Source organism: Ranitomeya imitator, chromosome 1 (assembly GCF_032444005.1).
Source record: "Ranitomeya imitator isolate aRanImi1 chromosome 1, aRanImi1.pri, whole genome shotgun sequence".
Taxonomy (NCBI): Eukaryota; Metazoa; Chordata; class Amphibia; order Anura; family Dendrobatidae; genus Ranitomeya; species Ranitomeya imitator.
Window position 1 is genome coordinate 299,542,077 of NC_091282.1, and position 19,317 is coordinate 299,561,393.

General features: G+C 46.5%; 1 protein-coding gene across 1 annotated transcript; it reads left to right on the plus strand.

Annotated features, from left to right (window-relative positions):
* The first annotated feature begins 9,569 nt into the window (after nucleotides 1-9,569).
* MIF (macrophage migration inhibitory factor) lies at nucleotides 9,570-18,476 on the plus strand. The gene is made up of 3 exons (XM_069757116.1): nucleotides 9,570-9,757; nucleotides 10,632-10,804; nucleotides 18,302-18,476. The coding sequence occupies exons 1-3, from the start codon at nucleotides 9,650-9,652 to the stop codon at nucleotides 18,366-18,368; spliced, it is 348 nt and encodes a 115-aa protein (XP_069613217.1). The 5' UTR covers nucleotides 9,570-9,649; the 3' UTR covers nucleotides 18,369-18,476.
* The last annotated feature ends 841 nt before the right edge of the window (nucleotides 18,477-19,317 follow it).

The window sequence follows — 19,317 nt, forward strand, 5'->3', positions numbered from 1 at the left end:
CGGCACTGCCTGAGGAGCTGACTAGCCTGAAGATAGAAATACAAGCCTGACTTACCTCAGAGAAATACCCCAAAGGAATAGGCAGCCCCCCACATATAATGACTGTTAGCAAGATGAAAAGACAAACGTAGGAATGAAATAGATTCAGCAAAGTGAGGCCCGATATTCTAGACAGAGCGAGGATAGCAAAGAGAACTATGCAGTCTACAAAAAACCCTAAAACGAAAACCACGCAAAGGGGCAAAAAGACCCACCGTGCCGAACTAACAGCACGGCGGTGCACCCCTTTGCTTCTCAGAGCTTCCAGCAAAAGTTAATAGCAAGCTGGACAGAAAAAACAGAAAACAAACTAGAAGCACTTATCTAGCAGAGCAGCAGGCCCAAGGAAAGATGCAGTAGCTCAGATCCAACACTGGAACATTGACAAGGAGCAAGGAAGACAGACTCAGGTGGAGCTAAATAGCAAGGCAGCCAACGAGCTCACCAAAACACCTGAGGGAGGAAGCCCAGAGACTGCAATACCACTTGTGACCACAGAAGTGAACTCAGCCACAGAATTCACAACACTTCTCTACTTAACTCCACCTAATGCTTTGATCCTGGCTTCCTGTCAATGTTCCAGTGTTGGACTTGCTTTTCCCTTGATCATTCCTGTGGCCTGCTGCTCTGCATAGCTAAGTTCTTCTTTGCTATTTGTTTGCTATTTTTTCCGTCCAGCTTGTCTAATTTGTTGCTGGAAGCTGTGGGACGCAAAGGGTGTACCTCCGTGCCGTTAGTTCGGTACGGAGGGTCTTTTTGCCCCCTTTGCGTGGTTTTCTTTAGGGTTTTGTGTAGACCGCAAAGTTACCTTTTCTATCCTCGATCTGTTAAGAAAGTCGGGCCTCACTTTGCTGAATCTATTTCATCTCTACGTTTGTCTTTTCATCTTAACTCACAGTCATTATATGTGGGGGGCTGCCTTTTCCTTTGGGGTATTTCTCTGAGGCAAGGTAGGCTTATTTTCTATCTTCAGGCTAGTTAGTTTCTCAGGCTGTGCCGAGTTGCATAGGCAGAGTTAGGCGCAATCCACGGCTGCCTCTAGTGTTGTTTGGAGAGGATTAGGGATTGCGGTCTGCAGAGTTCCCACGTCTCAGAGCTCGTTCTATGATTTTGGGTTATTGTCAGATCACTGTATGTGCTCTGACCGCTATGTCCATTGTAGTACTGAATTGCCTTTCATAACAGGAGAGGCGGCTGGTAGTAGTTAGGGTGCGGGAAGGAGGAAAGGGACGACGGCCGTTTCGCGCGTGTGCGCTTCTACGGGTCCCGGTGTGAGAATCAAGAACGTCATATCCTATATAGGAGGTTAGACGGCTAGATGTGATCAGGTGAGTGGTAAAACTAATTAGAATAAAAACACCACAAAACGTTAATAAGCACATATTACAAATTCAGTTAGACATTACTTAGTACGAACTAAATCCGTATAGAAAAATAGTCATGTCCAATTTATCATTTAACCTAATCGGTCCCTGCGCGTTGGTTTCCATAATCCATCTGGCCTCACATTGTAAAAGGAGTTTGTTGCGATCACCCCCATTAGGTGGATTATTAACTATTTCTAGACCAGCGAAACGTAAAACGTTCGGATTAGCATTATGTATATCTTTCATATGCTTGATAAAGCGAGGGCATCCTTTTCCCGATGACATTGAGTTATAGTGTTCTCTAAATCTATGGAACATTGGGCGTATAGTTTTACCAATATAAAAGAACTGGCAGGGGCAAATAATATATATACCTAAGATTCCTGAATAATCCTATTCGTATAGGTCCCATCCACCATACAGTCCGCCAATTGATCACATGTAAATCCCAATATGTGGTTTATATTATTTGCCCCTGCCAGTTCTTTTATATTGGTAAAACTATACGCCCAATGTTCCATAGATTTAGAGAACACTATAACTCAATATCATCGGGAAAAGGATGCCCTCGCTTTATCAAGCATATGAAAGATATACATAATGCTAATCCGAACGTTTTACGTTTCGCTGGTCTAGAAATAGTTAATAATCCACCTAATGGGGGTGATCGCAACAAACTCCTTTTACAATGTGAGGCCAGATGGATTATGGAAACCAACGCGCAGGGACCGATTGGGTTAAATGATAAATTGGACATGACTATTTTTCTATAAGGATTTAGTTCGTACTAAGTAATGTCTAACTGAATTTGTAATATGTGCTTATTAACGTTTTGTGGTGTTTTTATTCTAATTAGTTTTACCACTCACCTGATCACATCTAGCCGTCTAACCTCCTATATAGGATATGACGTTCTTGATTCTCACACCTGGACCCGTAGAAGCGCACATGCGCGAAACGGCCGTCGTCCCTTTCCTCCTTCCCGCACCCTAACTACTACCAGCCGCCTCTCCACTCCATGTTTGTCCATTTGTTTATTTGAATAAAGGACTTCACTTGTCAGCAAAGTTTGGGTGAGTGCCACTTTCATTTTACTTTGTTTGGATCGTTATGACATACAAAGCCATTCACAACCTGTCTCCTCCATACATCTGTGACCTTGTCTCCCGGTACTTTCCTGCACGCAACCTCCGATCCTCACAAGATCTCCTTCTCTACTCTCCTCTTATCTCCTCTTCCCACAATCGTATACAAGATTTCTCTTGCGCATCACCCCTACTCTGGAACCCTCTACCACAACACATCAGACTCTCGCCTACCATCGAAACCTTCAAAAAGAACCTGAAGACCTACCTCTTCCGACAAGCCCATAACCTGCAGTAACCACCGATCGACCAAACCGCTGCATGACCAGCTCTACCCTCGCCTACTGTATCCTCACCCATCCCTTGTAGATTGTGAGCCTTCGCGGGCAGGGTCCTCTCTCCTCCTGTACCAGTTATGAGTTATGACTTGTAGTGTTTAAGATTATTGTACTTGTTTTTATTAGGTATACCCCTCCTCACATGATAACCAACGTCCAAATGATAAAGCTGGCACTTCTAAATACACTATAAAGAACAACGGTCACCCAGATAGGTAGCCAAAACGAAGAGATGGTGCTATAATATTATTATTAATAATATATACAAGATTGATGTTTGGAGTGGTTATATGGTATTTATTATGTATTTATTTGCCTTTGACCTGCGGTTCCACCATTGGTAGTTCTTCTATCAGGATATCCCTTATTGTTACAGTTATGTTCTTATTAATCCTTTAATAAAGTATATTTTTTTAATATTACCTTGTTCTTTTATGTGCAATCCTTTCTCTATAAGGGTTACATAACCTGAGATACAGCCTGACAACCGGACATAACCTGAGATACAGCCTGCCTACAGGACATAACCTGAGATACAGCCGGACAACCGGACATAACCTGAGATACAGCCGGACAACCGGACATAACCTGAGATACAGCCGGACAACCAGATATAACCTGAGATACAGCTGGACAACAGGACATAACCTGAGATACAGCCGGACAACCGGACATAACCTGAAATACAGCCGGACAACCGGACATAACCTGAGATACAGCCGGACATAACCTGAGATACAGCCGGACAAACGGACATAACCTGAGATACAGCCGGACATAACCTGAGATACAGCCGGACAACCAGACATAACCTGAGATACAGCCGGACAACCGGACATAACCTGAAATACAGCCGGACAACCGGACATAACCTGAGATACAGCCGGACAACCGGACATAACATGAGATACAACCGGACATAACCTGAGATACAGCCTGCCTACAGGACATAACCTGAGATACAGCCTGCCTACAGGACATAACCTGAGATACAGCCGGACAACCGGACATAACCTGAGATACAGCCGGACAACCGGACATAACCTGAGATACAGCCGGACAACCAGACATAACCTGAGATACAGCCGGACAACCAGACATAACCTGAGATACAGCCGGACAACCGGACATAACCTGAGATACAGCCGGACATAACCTGAGATACAGCCGGACAACCAGACATAACATGAGATACAGCCGGACAACCGGACATAACCTGAGATACAGCCTGCCTACAGGACATAACCTGAGATACAGCCGGACATAACATGAGATACAGCCGGACAACCGGACATAACCTGAGATACAGCCGGACAACCGGACATAACCTGAGATACAGCCGGACAACCGGACATAACCTGAGATACAGCCGGACAACCGGACATAACCTGAGATACAGCCGGACAACCGGACATAACCTGAGATACAGCCGGACATAACCTGAGATACAGCCGGACAACCAGACATAACCTGAGATACAGCCGGACAACCGGAGATAACCTGAGATACAGCCGGACAACCGGACATAACCTGAGATACAGCCGGACATAACCTGAGATACAGCCGGACAACCGGACATAACCTGAGATACAGCCGGACAACCGGACATAACCTGAGATACAGCCGGACATAACCTGAGATACAGCCGGACAACCGGACATAACATGAGATACAACCGGACATAACCTGAGATACAGCCTGCCTACAGGACATAACCTGAGATACAGCCTGCCTACAGGACATAACCTGAGATACAGCCGGACAACCGGACATAACCTGAGACACAGCCGGACAACCGGACATAACCTGAGATACAGCCGGACAACCAGACATAACCTGAGATACAGCCGGACAACCGGACATAACCTGAGATACAGCCGGACAACCGGACATAACCTGAGATACAGCCGGACATAACCTGAGATACAGCCGGACAACCGGACATAACATGAGATACAGCCGGACAACCGGACATAACATGAGATACAGCCGGACAACCGGACATAACCTGAGATACAGCCGGACAACCGGACATAACCTGAGATACAGCCGGACAACCGGACATAACCTGAGATACATCCGGACAACCGGACATAACCTGAGATACAGCCGGACAACCGGACATAACCTGAGATACAGCCGGACAACCAGACAAAACCTGAGATACAGCCGGACAACCGGACATAACCTGAGATACAGCCGGACAACCGGACATAACATGAGATACAGCCGGACAACCGGACATAACCTGAGATACAGCCGGACATAACCTGAGATACAACCGGACATAACATGAGATACAGCCAGACAACCGGACATAACCTGAGATACAGCCTGCCTACAGGACATAACCTGAGATACAGCCGGACATAACCTGAGATACAGCCGGACAACCGGACATAACCTGAGATACAGCCGGACAACCGGACATAACCTGAGATACAGCCGGACATAACCTGAGATACAGCCGGACATAACATGAGATACAACCGGACATAACCTGAGATACAGCCGGACAACCGGACATAACCTGAGATACAGCCGGACATAACCTGAGATACAGCCGGACAACCAGACATAACCTGAGATACAGCCGGACAACCGGAGATAACCTGAGATACAGCCGGACAACCGGACATAACCTGAGATACAGCCGGACATAACCTGAGATACAGCCGGACAACCGGACATAACCTGAGATACAGCCGGACAACCGGACATAACCTGAGATACAGCCGGACATAACCTGAGATACAGCCGGACAACCGGACATAACATGAGATACAACCGGACATAACCTGAGATACAGCCTGCCTACAGGACATAACCTGAGATACAGCCTGCCTACAGGACATAACCTGAGATACAGCCGGACAACCGGACATAACCTGAGACACAGCCGGACAACCGGACATAACCTGAGATACAGCCGGACAACCAGACATAACCTGAGATACAGCCGGACAACCGGACATAACCTGAGATACAGCCGGACAACCGGACATAACCTGAGATACAGCCGGACATAACCTGAGATACAGCCGGACAACCGGACATAACATGAGATACAGCCGGACAACCGGACATAACATGAGATACAGCCGGACAACCGGACATAACCTGAGATACAGCCGGACAACCGGACATAACCTGAGATACAGCCGGACAACCGGACATAACCTGAGATACATCCGGACAACCGGACATAACCTGAGATACAGCCGGACAACCGGACATAACCTGAGATACAGCCGGACAACCAGACAAAACCTGAGATACAGCCGGACAACCGGACATAACCTGAGATACAGCCGGACAACCGGACATAACATGAGATACAGCCGGACAACCGGACATAACCTGAGATACAGCCGGACATAACCTGAGATACAACCGGACATAACATGAGATACAGCCAGACAACCGGACATAACCTGAGATACAGCCTGCCTACAGGACATAACCTGAGATACAGCCGGACATAACCTGAGATACAGCCGGACAACCGGACATAACCTGAGATACAGCCGGACAACCGGACATAACCTGAGATACAGCCGGACATAACCTGAGATACAGCCGGACATAACATGAGATACAACCGGACATAACCTGAGATACAGCCTGCCTACCGGACATAACCTGAGATACAGCCTGCCTACAGGACATAACCTGAGATACAGCCTGCCTACAGGACATAACCTGAGATACAGCCTGCCTACAGGACATAACATGAGATACAGCCTGACAACCGGACATAACCTGAGATACAGCCGGACAACCGGACATAACCTGAGATACAGCCGGACATAACCTGAGATACAGCCGGACAACCAGACATAACCTGAGATACAGCCGGACAACCGGACATAACCTGAGATACAGCCGGACAACCGGACATAACCTGAGATACAGCCGGACAACCAGACATAACCTGAGATACAGCCGGACAACCGGACATAACCTGAGATACAGCCGGACAACCGGACATAACCTGAGATACAGCCGGACATAACCTGAGATACAGCCGGACATAACATGAGATACAACCGGACATAACCTGAGATACAGCCTGCCTACAGGACATAACCTGAGATACAGCCTGCCTACAGGACATAACATGAGATACAGCCGGACAACCGGACATAAACTGAGATACAGCCTGCCTACAGGACATAACCTGAGATACAGCCGGACATAACCTGAGATACAGCCGGACAACCGGACATAACCTGAGATACAGCCGGACAACCGGACATAACCTGAGATACAGCCGGACATAACCTGAGATACAGCCGGACATAACATGAGATACAACCGGACATAACCTGAGATACAGCCTGCCTACCGGACATAACCTGAGATACATCCTGCCTACAGGACATAACCTGAGATACAGCCTGCCTACAGGACATAACCTGAGATACAGCCTGCCTACAGGACATAACATGAGATACAGCCGGACAACCGGACATAACCTGAGATACAGCCGGACAACCGGACATAACCTGAGATACAGCCGGACATAACCTGAGATACAGCCGGACAACCAGACATAACCTGAGATACAGCCGGACAACCGGACATAACCTGAGATACAGCCGGACAACCGGACATAACCTGAGATACAGCCGGACAACCAGACATAACCTGAGATACAGCCGGACAACCGGACATAACCTGAGATACAGCCGGACAACCGGACATAACCTGAGATACAGCCGGACATAACCTGAGATACAGCCGGACATAACATGAGATACAACCGGACATAACTTGAGATACAGCCTGCCTACAGGACATAACCTGAGATACAGCCTGCCTACAGGACATAACATGAGATACAGCCGGACAACCGGACATAACCTGAGATACAGCCGGACAACCGGACATAACCTGAGATACAGCCTGCCTACAGGACATAACATGAGATACAGCCGGACAACCGGACATAACCAGAGATACAGCCGGACAACCGGACATAACCTGAGATACAGCCGGACATAACCTGAGATACAGCCGGACATAACATGAGATACAACCGGACATAACCTGAGATACAGCCTGCCTACCGGACATAACCTGAGATACAGCCTGCCTACAGGACATAACCTGAGATACAGCCTGCCTACAGGACATAACCTGAGATACAGCCTGCCTACAGGACATAACATGAGATACAGCCGGACAACCGGACATAACCTGAGATACAGCCGGACAACCGGACATAACCTGAGATACAGCCGGACAACCGGACATAACCTGAGATACAGCCGGACATAACCTGAGATACAGCCGGACATAACATGAGATACAACCGGACATAACCTGAGATACAGCCTGCCTACCGGACATAACCTGAGATACAGCCTGCCTACAGGACATAACCTGAGATACAGCCTGCCTACAGGACATAACCTGAGATACAGCCTGCCTACAGGACATAACATGAGATACAGCCGGACAACCGGACATAACCTGAGATACAGCCGGACAACCGGACATAACCTGAGATACAGCCGGACATAACCTGAGATACAGCCGGACAACCAGACATAACCTGAGATACAGCCGGACAACCGGACATAACCTGAGATACAGCCTGCCTACAGGACATAACATGAGATACAGCCGGACAACCGGACATAACCTGAGATACAGCCGGACAACCGGACATAACCTGAGATACAGCCTGCCTACAGGACATAACATGAGATACAGCCGGACAACCGGACATAACATGAGATACAGCCGGACAACCGGACATAACCTGAGATACAGCCGGACAACCGGACATAACCTGAGATACAGCCGGACATAACCTGAGATACAGCCGGACATAACATGAGATACAACCGGACATAACCTGAGATACAGCCTGCCTACCGGACATAACCTGAGATACAGCCTGCCTACAGGACATAACCTGAGATACAGCCTGCCTACAGGACATAACCTGAGATACAGCCTGCCTACAGGACATAACATGAGATACAGCCGGACAACCGGACATAACCTGAGATACAGCCGGACATAACCTGAGATACAGCCGGACAACCAGACATAACCTGAGATACAACCGGACATAACCTGAGATACAGCCTGCCTACAGGACATAACCTGAGATACAGCCTGCCTACAGGACATAACCTGAGATACAGCCTGCCTACAGGACATAACCTGAGATACAGCCTGCCTACAGGACATAACATGAGATACAGCCGGACAACCGGACATAACCTGAGATACAGCCGGACATAACCTGAGATACAGCCGGACATAACATGAGATACAACCGGACATAACCTGAGATACAGCCTGCCTACAGGACATAACCTGAGATACAGCCTGCCTACAGGACATAACATGAGATACAGCCGGACAACCGGACTTAACCAGATATATAACACTGAGATACAGCCTGACTACCGGACATAAAAAGCCAGATAACACAATTATACAGCCCGACAACCGGACATAACCTGAGGTACAACATGACCTGAGAGATAACACTGCTATACAGGACATAACCCAAGATTCAGCCTGACTACAGGACATACCGAGACAGATAATACTGATAGAACCAGACACATAACACTGAGATACAGCCTGTCTGACATGACCAGACAGATGAGATACAGCCTGACACCAAACATTACACACGACGACATGACAGGGGCCTGCTTTAGCCATAAGACATGACAGGCGCTGCTATTCTTCGCACGACCAGCAGGGGGAGGCGTGGCCTCGGATTGGCCGATTCTCCAGTGTTCCGGGCACACGTGCTCTCGTCACCCGCCGCCGTCTACAGACACACATCATGCCCACCTTCGAGCTATTCACTAACGTGGCCCGGGATGCCATTCCTGAAAACCTCCTGTGCAGCCTGACGGAGAAACTAGCTAAGGCGACTGGCAAGCCGGCAGATGTGCGTGGTAACTGTGGAGTGGGTGAAAGGGGCGGGTGGTGGTGCCATGTAGATAGGCGGCAGATGCCCATCAGAACTGGCAGGCCCTACTGCTTGCAGAGCGGCTGCAGAGACTGCCCGGCGGTGCCAAAGCCTGCTATTGCTGCCATGTCTACCTCTATATTAGGTTGCATGTGCTAAACCTCCAATCCGTGTAATAAAGCAGCCACCATGACGTTCCGTGTAGTAAATCACTTCTAGCCCGCATCTAAAGGGTTAACGCTGAACGTTCGGTCTAATAATATAGATAGAGATGTATCCAATCCACACAATGGGGGGAAGAGCCTGCATTGCACTGATACAGTGTAACTAGGGATGAGGAACAGCTTTGGATAAGAGCCTGTCCGAATATAGCGCTTATCGAATATCTGCGTCGGTACCCGGATCCCTGGAGCGCTCCGATAATCAGGGGTCCGGCTCCACGGCTGTGTGACAGGCCCAACAGATGCAGCGACTGCCTGTGCGGAGGGCTCTCCCTGCGTGTATTGTGCCCGTCACACAGCCGCGGAGCCGGACCCCTGATTATCGGAGCGCTCCAGGGATCCGCGATCCGGATGCAGATATTCGGATGAGCTCTTATCCAAAGCTATTCCTCATCCGAGCCTGCAGTGCACCCACTGCATAACTAATGTATTCATATGGCCCTATAATCAAAGTGGCAAAAAAAAAAACAGTGAAAAAGTGGCTGTGTCGCTGTTTATACGACTTTTGGCCATTACAATCATTTGTGCAGCAGATTATTCCTATATGTGCTTGGTCTTATCACTCACATTCCTTTTGGTTGGTAATTTGTTTTTCTTTTCACTAAAATACAGTTGTCTTTTTTTTTTTCTAGTACATTGCTGTGCACATCCTGCCTGATCAGATGATGAGCTTTGGGGGCACAACGGAACCTTGTGCCCTGTGCAACCTGAAGAGCATTGGCAAGATTGGAGGTCCACAGAACAAACAGTACACTACTTTACTGAGTGACATTTTGACTAAGGAATTGCATATTCCCGCCAACAGGTAAGCACCTTGTTAATTACATAGAATTCAGAACAGATAAATACGGTTTTAGAGGAGGAAAATAGGAAAAAAGATTGAAGCAAAAACTGTAGTCAATTCTGTACTAAATCCCCTATACTGATATATATATATATATATATATATATATATATATATATATATATATATATATATATATATATATATATATATATATATAATCTCATCCAGTTATACATGGCCCCCTCATCCCTATCCTGGTATGCATGGTTCCCCCTCATCCCTATCCTGGTGTGCATGGCTTGCCCTCATCCCTATCCTGGTGTGCATGGCTCGCCCTCATCCCTATCCTGGCATGCATTCTTCCCCCTCATCCCTATCTTGGTGTGCATGGTTCCCCTTCATCCCTATCCTGGTGTGCATGGTTCCCCCTCATCCCTATCCTGGTGTGCATGGTTCCCCCTCATCCCTATCCTGGTGTGCATGGTTCCCCCTCATCCCTATCCTGGTGTGCATGGCTCGCCCTCATCCCTATCCTGGTGTGCATGGCTCGCCCCATCCCTATCCTGGTGTGCATGGCTCACCCTCATCCCTATCCTGGTGTGCATTCTTCCCCCTCATCCCTATCCTGGTGTGCATTCTTCCCCCTCATCCCTATCCTGGAGTGCATGGTTCCCCTTCATCCCTATCCTGGTGTGCATGGTTCCCCCTCATCCCTATCCTGGTGTGCATGGTTCCCCCTCATCCCTATCCTGGTGTGCATGGTTCCCCCTCATCCCTATCCTGGTGTGCATGGTTCCCCCTCATCCCTATCCTGGTGTGCATGGTTCCCCCTCATCCCTATCCTGGTGTGCATGGCTCCCCCTCATCCCTATCCTGGTGTGCATGGCTCCCCCTCATCCCTATCCTGGTGTGCATGGCTCCCCCTCAACCCTATCCTGGTGTGCATGGCTCCCCCTCATCCCTATCCTGGTGTGCATGGCTCCCCCTCATCCCTATCCCGGTGTGCATGGCCCCCATCAGAAAAAAACAGTGAATAATCATTCTCTTTAATAGCGGGCACATGTGATCGCCCAGCTGCTGCAGGAAGCCGACAGCTGCAGCTACTGTGCCAGCTATTAAAGAGAATGAATATTTACTTCTCCTCGCGCCCATGGGAGTGGAGAGCAGTGAATGTTTATTCTTTAGAAGCGGTCACCCGTGATCGCCCAGCCGCTAAAGGAAGCTGGCGGCTGCAGCTATGGCGAACAGTGTGCCTGATATTAAGGAGAAATGAATATTCATTGCACCTCACACCCATAGCCCCTCCAACCTCTCTGCACAGACTTCAGTGCAAAGAGGTGGGTGGAGCTATGGGCGTGGAGAGCAGTGAATATTCATGTCTCTTTAACAGCGGGCACAGTGTTTGCCATTGCCTCCTGTGACCTGCTGCTCCGCCGCTGCTGCTTTCCCACCACCCCATCCAGAGCAAGTACATCTGGACTATGACGCACCCCCCATTTCCCTAGACATTTTTGGTGGAAACAATTGTCTTATAGTCCAAAAAATACGGTAAGCTGTCTGACCTGCCATCATTATGAAAGCAAAAATTTGTCTCCATTCATTTTTGTTGAATTTTGACCATTAGTTCATTAAAAAGAAAATAATTAAAGCAGAGTTAGGAAAATAACCATCCTGCCCATGCAGTTCTCATATGAATTGAGCATTAGCTCCCTGTTCTCCCATTCAGCCTGTGCGTCTGAGTTAAGGCTGCCGTCACACTAGCAGTATTTGGTCAGTATTTTACCTCAGTATTTGTAAGCCAAAACCAGGGGTGGGTGATAAATACAGAAGTGGTGCATATGTTTCTATTATACTTTTCCTCTGATTGTTCCACTCCTGGTTTTGGCTTATAAATACTGATGTAAAATACTGACCAAATACTGAGCGTGTGATGGCAGCCTCAGAGTTCAGGAGGCTCCATGTCTGCGCAGAGCCTCAGTCCACATGAACAGAGCAATGCGGAGCAGCACATCAGGATTACGATGCAGGGAGTATTTTCTTATTCAGTTCTTGTGGGGGCATGATATAGTGTGTACAGGGTCATGGGGCACATCACACTGTGTGTGGGAAGGGGGTCGTGGGGCACTTTACACTGTGTAAGGGGGGCCATGAAAGGAGGGTATCTTTGGTGAGCACACTAAGAGACCAGTAAAAGAGCAAATACTTTATTCTTGCTGCCATACATACAATACAATTACAATACAATACATACAATACTCTTTCTGTCTATAAATGTTAGGTGTAGTCACAGCAAGGCATAGCTCCAATGTCTGTGACCCTGCCTACTATGCCAAATATTGGAGTTATTTTATTTTTTGTGTTGTTAGTGTGAGGGAGTAAAGAAGGGGGCCAAATTAAACTTTTGCTATGGCGGGTTCCATGATTTCTATGTACAGTGCCTTGGAAAACGTGTTCATATCCCATGAACTTTTCCACATTTTTGTTTCACGCAACACCCACAAACTTAGGCTAGGTTCACACTTGTGTTCCTGTGCGCTGCGGATGGCAGTGTACTTCCTCCTTGCTTCCTCCGTGTAGCTCCGCCGCCTGCGTCCTGCGTTTTCCTGCGTACCTATCTTTAACATTTGGTACACAGGGACATGCGTTGTATGCGGATGTGTCCACATGCGGCAATTTGAGGCGTGCGGCGACCACACGGAAACTCAAAATTAAAGATCAGTACACAGGGAAACGCAGGCGGCAATATGCGGAGCCTCACGGAGGAAGTACGCTGCCATACGCAGCGCACAGAAACGCAAGTGTGAAGCCAGCCTTGACCCCTTCAAGTCGCGGCCCTTTTTCATTTTTGCGTTTTCATTTTTCACTTCCCTCCTTCCCTGAGCCATAACTTTTTTATTTTTCCGTCAATATGGTCATGTGAGGGCTTATTTTTTGCGGGACAAGTTGTACTTTTGAACGACACCATTGGTTTTACCATGTCTTTTACTAGAAAACGGGAAAAAAATTCCAAGTGCGGTGAAATTGCAAAAAAAAGTGCAATCCCACACTTGTTTTTGTTTGGCTTTTTTGCTAGGTTCACTAAATGCTAAAACTAACCTGCCATTATGATTCTCCAGGTCATTACGAGTTCATAGACATCTAACATGTCCAGGTTATTTTTTATCCAAGTGGTGAAAAAAAATTCCAAACTTTGCTTAAAAAAAAAAAAAAAGTGCCATTTTCCGATACCCGTAGCGTCTCCATTTTTCGTGATCTGGGGTCAGGTGAGGGCTTATTTTTTGCGTGCCGAGCTGATGTTTTTAATGATACCATTTTTGCGCAGATACGTTCTTTTGATCGCCCGTTATTGCATTTTAATGCAATGTCGCGGCGACCAAAAAAACGTAATTCTGGCGTTTTGGATTTTTTTCTCGCTACGCCGTTTAGCGATCAGGTTAATGCTTTTTTTTTTAATTGATCGGGCGATTCTGAACGCGGCGATACCAAATATGTGTATGTTTGATTTTTTTAAAATTTTTATTTAGGATGGGGCGAAAGGGGGGTGATTTAAACTTTTATATTTTTTATATTTTTTTCATATTTTTAAAAACATTTTTTTTTTACTTGTGCCATGTTTCAATAGCCTCCATGGGAGGCTAGAAGCTGGCACCACTTGATCGGCTCTGCTACATAACAGCGATCATCAGATCGCTGCTATGTAGCTGAAATGCAGGTGTGCTGTGAGCGCCGACCACAGGGGGCGCTCACAGCAGGCCTGCATCAGTAACCATAGAGGTCTCAAGGACCTCTATGGTTACCTTCCTGATGCATCGCTGACCCCCGATCATGTGACAGGGGTCGGTGATGACGTCATTTCCGGCCGCCCGGCCGGATGCGGTAGTTAAATGCCGCTGTCTGTGTTTGACAGCGGCATTTAACAGGTTAATAGCGGCGGGTGAATAGCGATTTCACCCGCCGCTATTGCGCGCACATGTCAGCTGTACAAAACAGCTGACATGTTGCGACTTTGATGCGGGCTCACCGCCGGCGCCCACATCAAAGGGGGATTCACGGCATGCGCAGTACATGTACGGCGCATGTCGTGAAAGGGTTAAATATATTTTATTAGGATTTTATGTGATATACCAACGCAATGTAGAAAGTATTTGTGAAGTGTAAAGGAATCTGATTATTGTGATGTGCATTTTTATTCAGCTCCCTGAGCCAATACTTTATAGGACCTCCTTTTGCTGCAATTACTGGTGCAAGTCTTTTGGGGTATGTCTCTACCAGCATTACACATCTAAAGGCTAAAATTTTTGCAAATTCTTCTTTTCACACTAGGTCTAGCTTAATGAGATTGGATGGAGCGCATGTCACAGGGCTACCGCAGCAGAGAAGGGTCAGAAGATCGCAGTGTCTGGTCACTGTACTGATTAGAACTCCTTCACCATCCTATTAAATAGTGCAGGTTTTTCCTTGCACTGTCATTGCAAGGGTTAATTAGTTCTGTGGAGCTCCCCACCCTGAATTGCCTCAGCTGTTCTTTTTTGACCACTCCCCTCTGGTATACATGCTTGCCACTGGCACTGGGATTTTCCAGTGATAGTTCTGACTTCCTGGTTAGGTGTTGGAGGAGATATTCAGTGTTTGGAGTAGGTGGTTAGAGAGTTGTTCAGGAGATTGCTGCATGCAGTTGGTTTGCATTTTTCCTCCTCCTCCCCTATTTGGTCTCTATTTGAAGCATATAGAGATTATGTTGACAGCCAAGTCTTGGTCGGTTTGCAGTTATGCCATATTCCTTCCGTTTTTGGATGATGAGTTGAACAATGCTCCATGACATTTTCAGAGCTTAGGATATTTTTTTTTTTATAACCTAATCCTGCTTTACCCTTCTCTTCAACTTTATCCCTGACCTGTCTAGTGTGTTCCTTGGTTTTCATGATGCTGTTTGATCACTAATGTTCTCAAACCTCTGAGGCCTTCACAAACAGATTTAGTTATACTGGGAATAAATTACACACAGGTGGAATTAATTTACTAATAATGTGATTTCTGGAGGCAATTGGTCACTCAGGATTTTATTTAGGCCTATTTTAATACATTTTCTCCTCATAAATTTAAGATTTATTTTTTTTTAATCAAGAAAACGTGCATGTGTTTGCGGCTGTCTAACAGCCGCAAGACATGCAGCCGTGGGGACTCTGACGTATTTTTCGAGCACACCCAAGGCACTCTGTTAGCACATGAGCATGCTCGGAAAACACTTTATCTGAGCATGTTCGCTCATCACCACTTTAGACTTCACAAATACTTTCAGCTTTGTTTTAGTATATTAGATAAAATCCAGTAAAATACATTTAAGTTTGTAGGTGTAAAGTGAAAAAATGTGGAAAAGTTCACTGGGTATGAATACTTTTTCAAGGCTCTGTATGCCCCTGTGGAACTCAGCTGTCATTCACTTCAATAGAGGCTGAGCTGCGGCACCCAGCGTGTATATTTATATGATTGAACTTGCCCCTTGTATAGTTGGGAAGAGAGGTGTATACAAGATTTTGTCAGTGATGGTGAGGGCTGGTTGATAATAGTGGTCCCTATACTAAATAGCTTCAGCAGGAGATGAAGATCTGTCATCAGATGCCCCAAAATGCAAACATCGCATTTATTTCTGATGGGGCCACTAATCATTGACTTGGCTGTCACGTCATCCACGTTCATTTGATTAGTGGTTATGGATCCTATCTCTGAAGCCATGTTCCATGCCTGCAAGACTGAACGACGGACAATCATTGTCTGTGGTTCTCTTGGTTAAACAGCGGTTTCCTAGTAAGGCTACTTTCACACTGGCGTTTTTTTAATACGTCGCAATGCGTCGGTAATGTAACTCTATGGGGCAAAAACGCATCCTGCAAACAACTTTGCAGGATGCGTTTTTGCCCCATAGAGTTACATTACCGACGTATCGACACACGTTGCAACCGTCTTGCGACGGTTGCGCCGTGTTGTGGCGGACCGCCGGGAGCAAAAAACGTAAACGTTTTTTGCAGCCGACGGACCGCTTTTTCCGACGGCGCATGCGCGGCTGGAACTCCTCCCCTACCTCCCCGCACCTCACAATGGGGCAGCGGATGGACGGCGCATGCGCGGCTGGAACTTCTCCCCCACCTCCCCGCACCTCACAATGGGGCAGCGGATGCGATGAAAATCTGCATCCGCTGCACCCGTTGTGCGGCGCAAACAACGCTAGCGTCGGTAACCTCGGCCCGACGCACTGCGACAGGCCGAGCCCGACGCTAGTGTGAAAGTAGCCTTAAATGTAAGTGCCAGGAAGCAGTGGAAAGACCACCGCGATCCAGGACTACTGCTGCATGTGAACAAGTCAAGTATATGAGGAGGTGATTTACCACTCTGGTTACGGTAATTTTTCTAGGGAAATTGAAGCTAATGGATCAATGGACTCCGCTCACAAAGTATTTTCAGCACTTGGAAGGATTAAAATATCTTCTTTATTTGGATCCAAAAACAGCTAAACATACATTTCTGACATGTTTCAAGCTGACAATGTCTCTGACTAAGAGCAGAACTTATAAAATGCCTTTTTCATCCTACCGGATGCTTTATGTGACTGTTTTCTTCAGTACCACTAACATTGTCTAGTGACATCTACCCATTCCCAGTCCAATACATAGAAAATGCAGGTTCACCTATTCCCCGGAGCAGCAAATTTCAGCACCCACTGATGGCTTGGCAGGGAACCAAGGGGTATTTGAATTGAGTAGTGTCTCTACACTTTAATTTTTCTGCTATGGAGTGATTTTGGATTGCAAATATACAATAGGAGAAAGTTTGCTGAGAGATTGAACAATGGTTTATTGTGGTAGAAAAATACTCTTCTTATTCATTACGTCAGTGTCCAGAATGAAAACTCACCTCCACCATCTTTCCATATAACCTATGCTCTGCTTTCTATAATGGTTCTTGAATATCTTCTATAAAGTTATTGTTTGTGCTGTTGTTACAGTTAAAGGGAATCTGTCAGCAGGTTTTTGCAATTTAATCTCACAGCAGCATGATGTAGGAGCGGAGACCCTGATTCCAACAATATAGCACTTGGTTTACTGGGTGCAGCAGTGTTGACACCGTTTTCTCTGCTGCAGATTTAGCAGAGCTTGAATGCTGAGCCCTTTATAACCCCACGCACACCACTGATTGGCTGCTTGTGTACAATGTTTATTGACAGAGAGCTGAAAATTAGTGATAGGGGCATGGTTGGACCAGCAAGCACCAGGCAGTTAGTCAAATAGTGATGTACTCCTGCTGATTGCTAAGTTTATTAAAACGGAATCTCACAGACCAGTAAGTGACACATCTTTGGAATCGGGGTCTCCACTTCTACCCCATGCTGCTCTCAGATTACATGACACAAACCTGCTGACATATTCCTTTTAATCCCAACACCCACAAAGTTCTATGGGTGGGTTTTGTGGTAGGTACTTTGCCTTGTGTATGTGACACTAACAGTTTCTCCATTTACAGGGTTTATATCAATTTTGTGGACTTGAATCCAAGTAACGTGGGCTGGAACAGATCTACATTTGCATAACTAGGCGCCGGTGCTCCAGTGCCAGAAGATGAAATGACAACCACTGCAGTATAATACCTGCTTGCCAATGTAATACATTCCTTACTGATTAAAGTAATACAAAGGTCATTTTTTGTGTCAGTCTTTATTACCTAGTTTTATGTGTGATTGTAAGGGTATGTGCACATGTTGCAGATTCCATTGCGGATTTTTCCGCGTGGATTCTGCAGAATCCGCAGGTAAAATGACCTGCATTTTACCTGTGCATTTTGTTCAGATTTTGTGTGGATTTCGCCTGCGTTTTTACACCTGCGGATTCCTATAATGGAATAGGTGTAAAAGCATAGCGGAATCTGCACAAAAAATTGACATGCTGCGGAAAATAAACCGCTGCGTTTCCGTTCGGTATTTTCCGCAGCATGTGCACTGCGGATTTGGTTTTCCATAGGTTTACATGGTACTGTACAATGCATGGAAAACTGCTGCGGATCCGCAGGGCCAAATCCTCTGGGGATCTGCAGCCAAATCTGCAACGTGTGCACATAGCCTAATTGTGATTGTGTACGTCAGAAAATATTATGTTGCTCAATTTGTTTTGAGACTGTACCGTCTCATTATTGTGATACAGTTTTCATTTAATTTTTTGTTCTAGCTCATGGAGGGTCAGTGGATAACGTTTGAATTCTCACCCTCTTTAACCCCTTCCAGACAAAGGACATAAAAGCAAGGCTGTGGAGTCTGAGTCAGTATAAAATCGACCGATTCCAACTCCTAAAATATATAACAAATTGGTTCAGTGCTGTAAATGTTTTCAGAATTTGGGAAAGTTATGAAATGTCCTATAAAAGTCTGTTCTGTTCCTGATCTAAGAACCTCGGCTTTTAGTTGAGATGAATCTGTCCTGCAATTTATGTGCATGCTCAGTAGGGGGCAGTGTTGTGGAGTCAGAGATTTGGATTAGCAACTCACT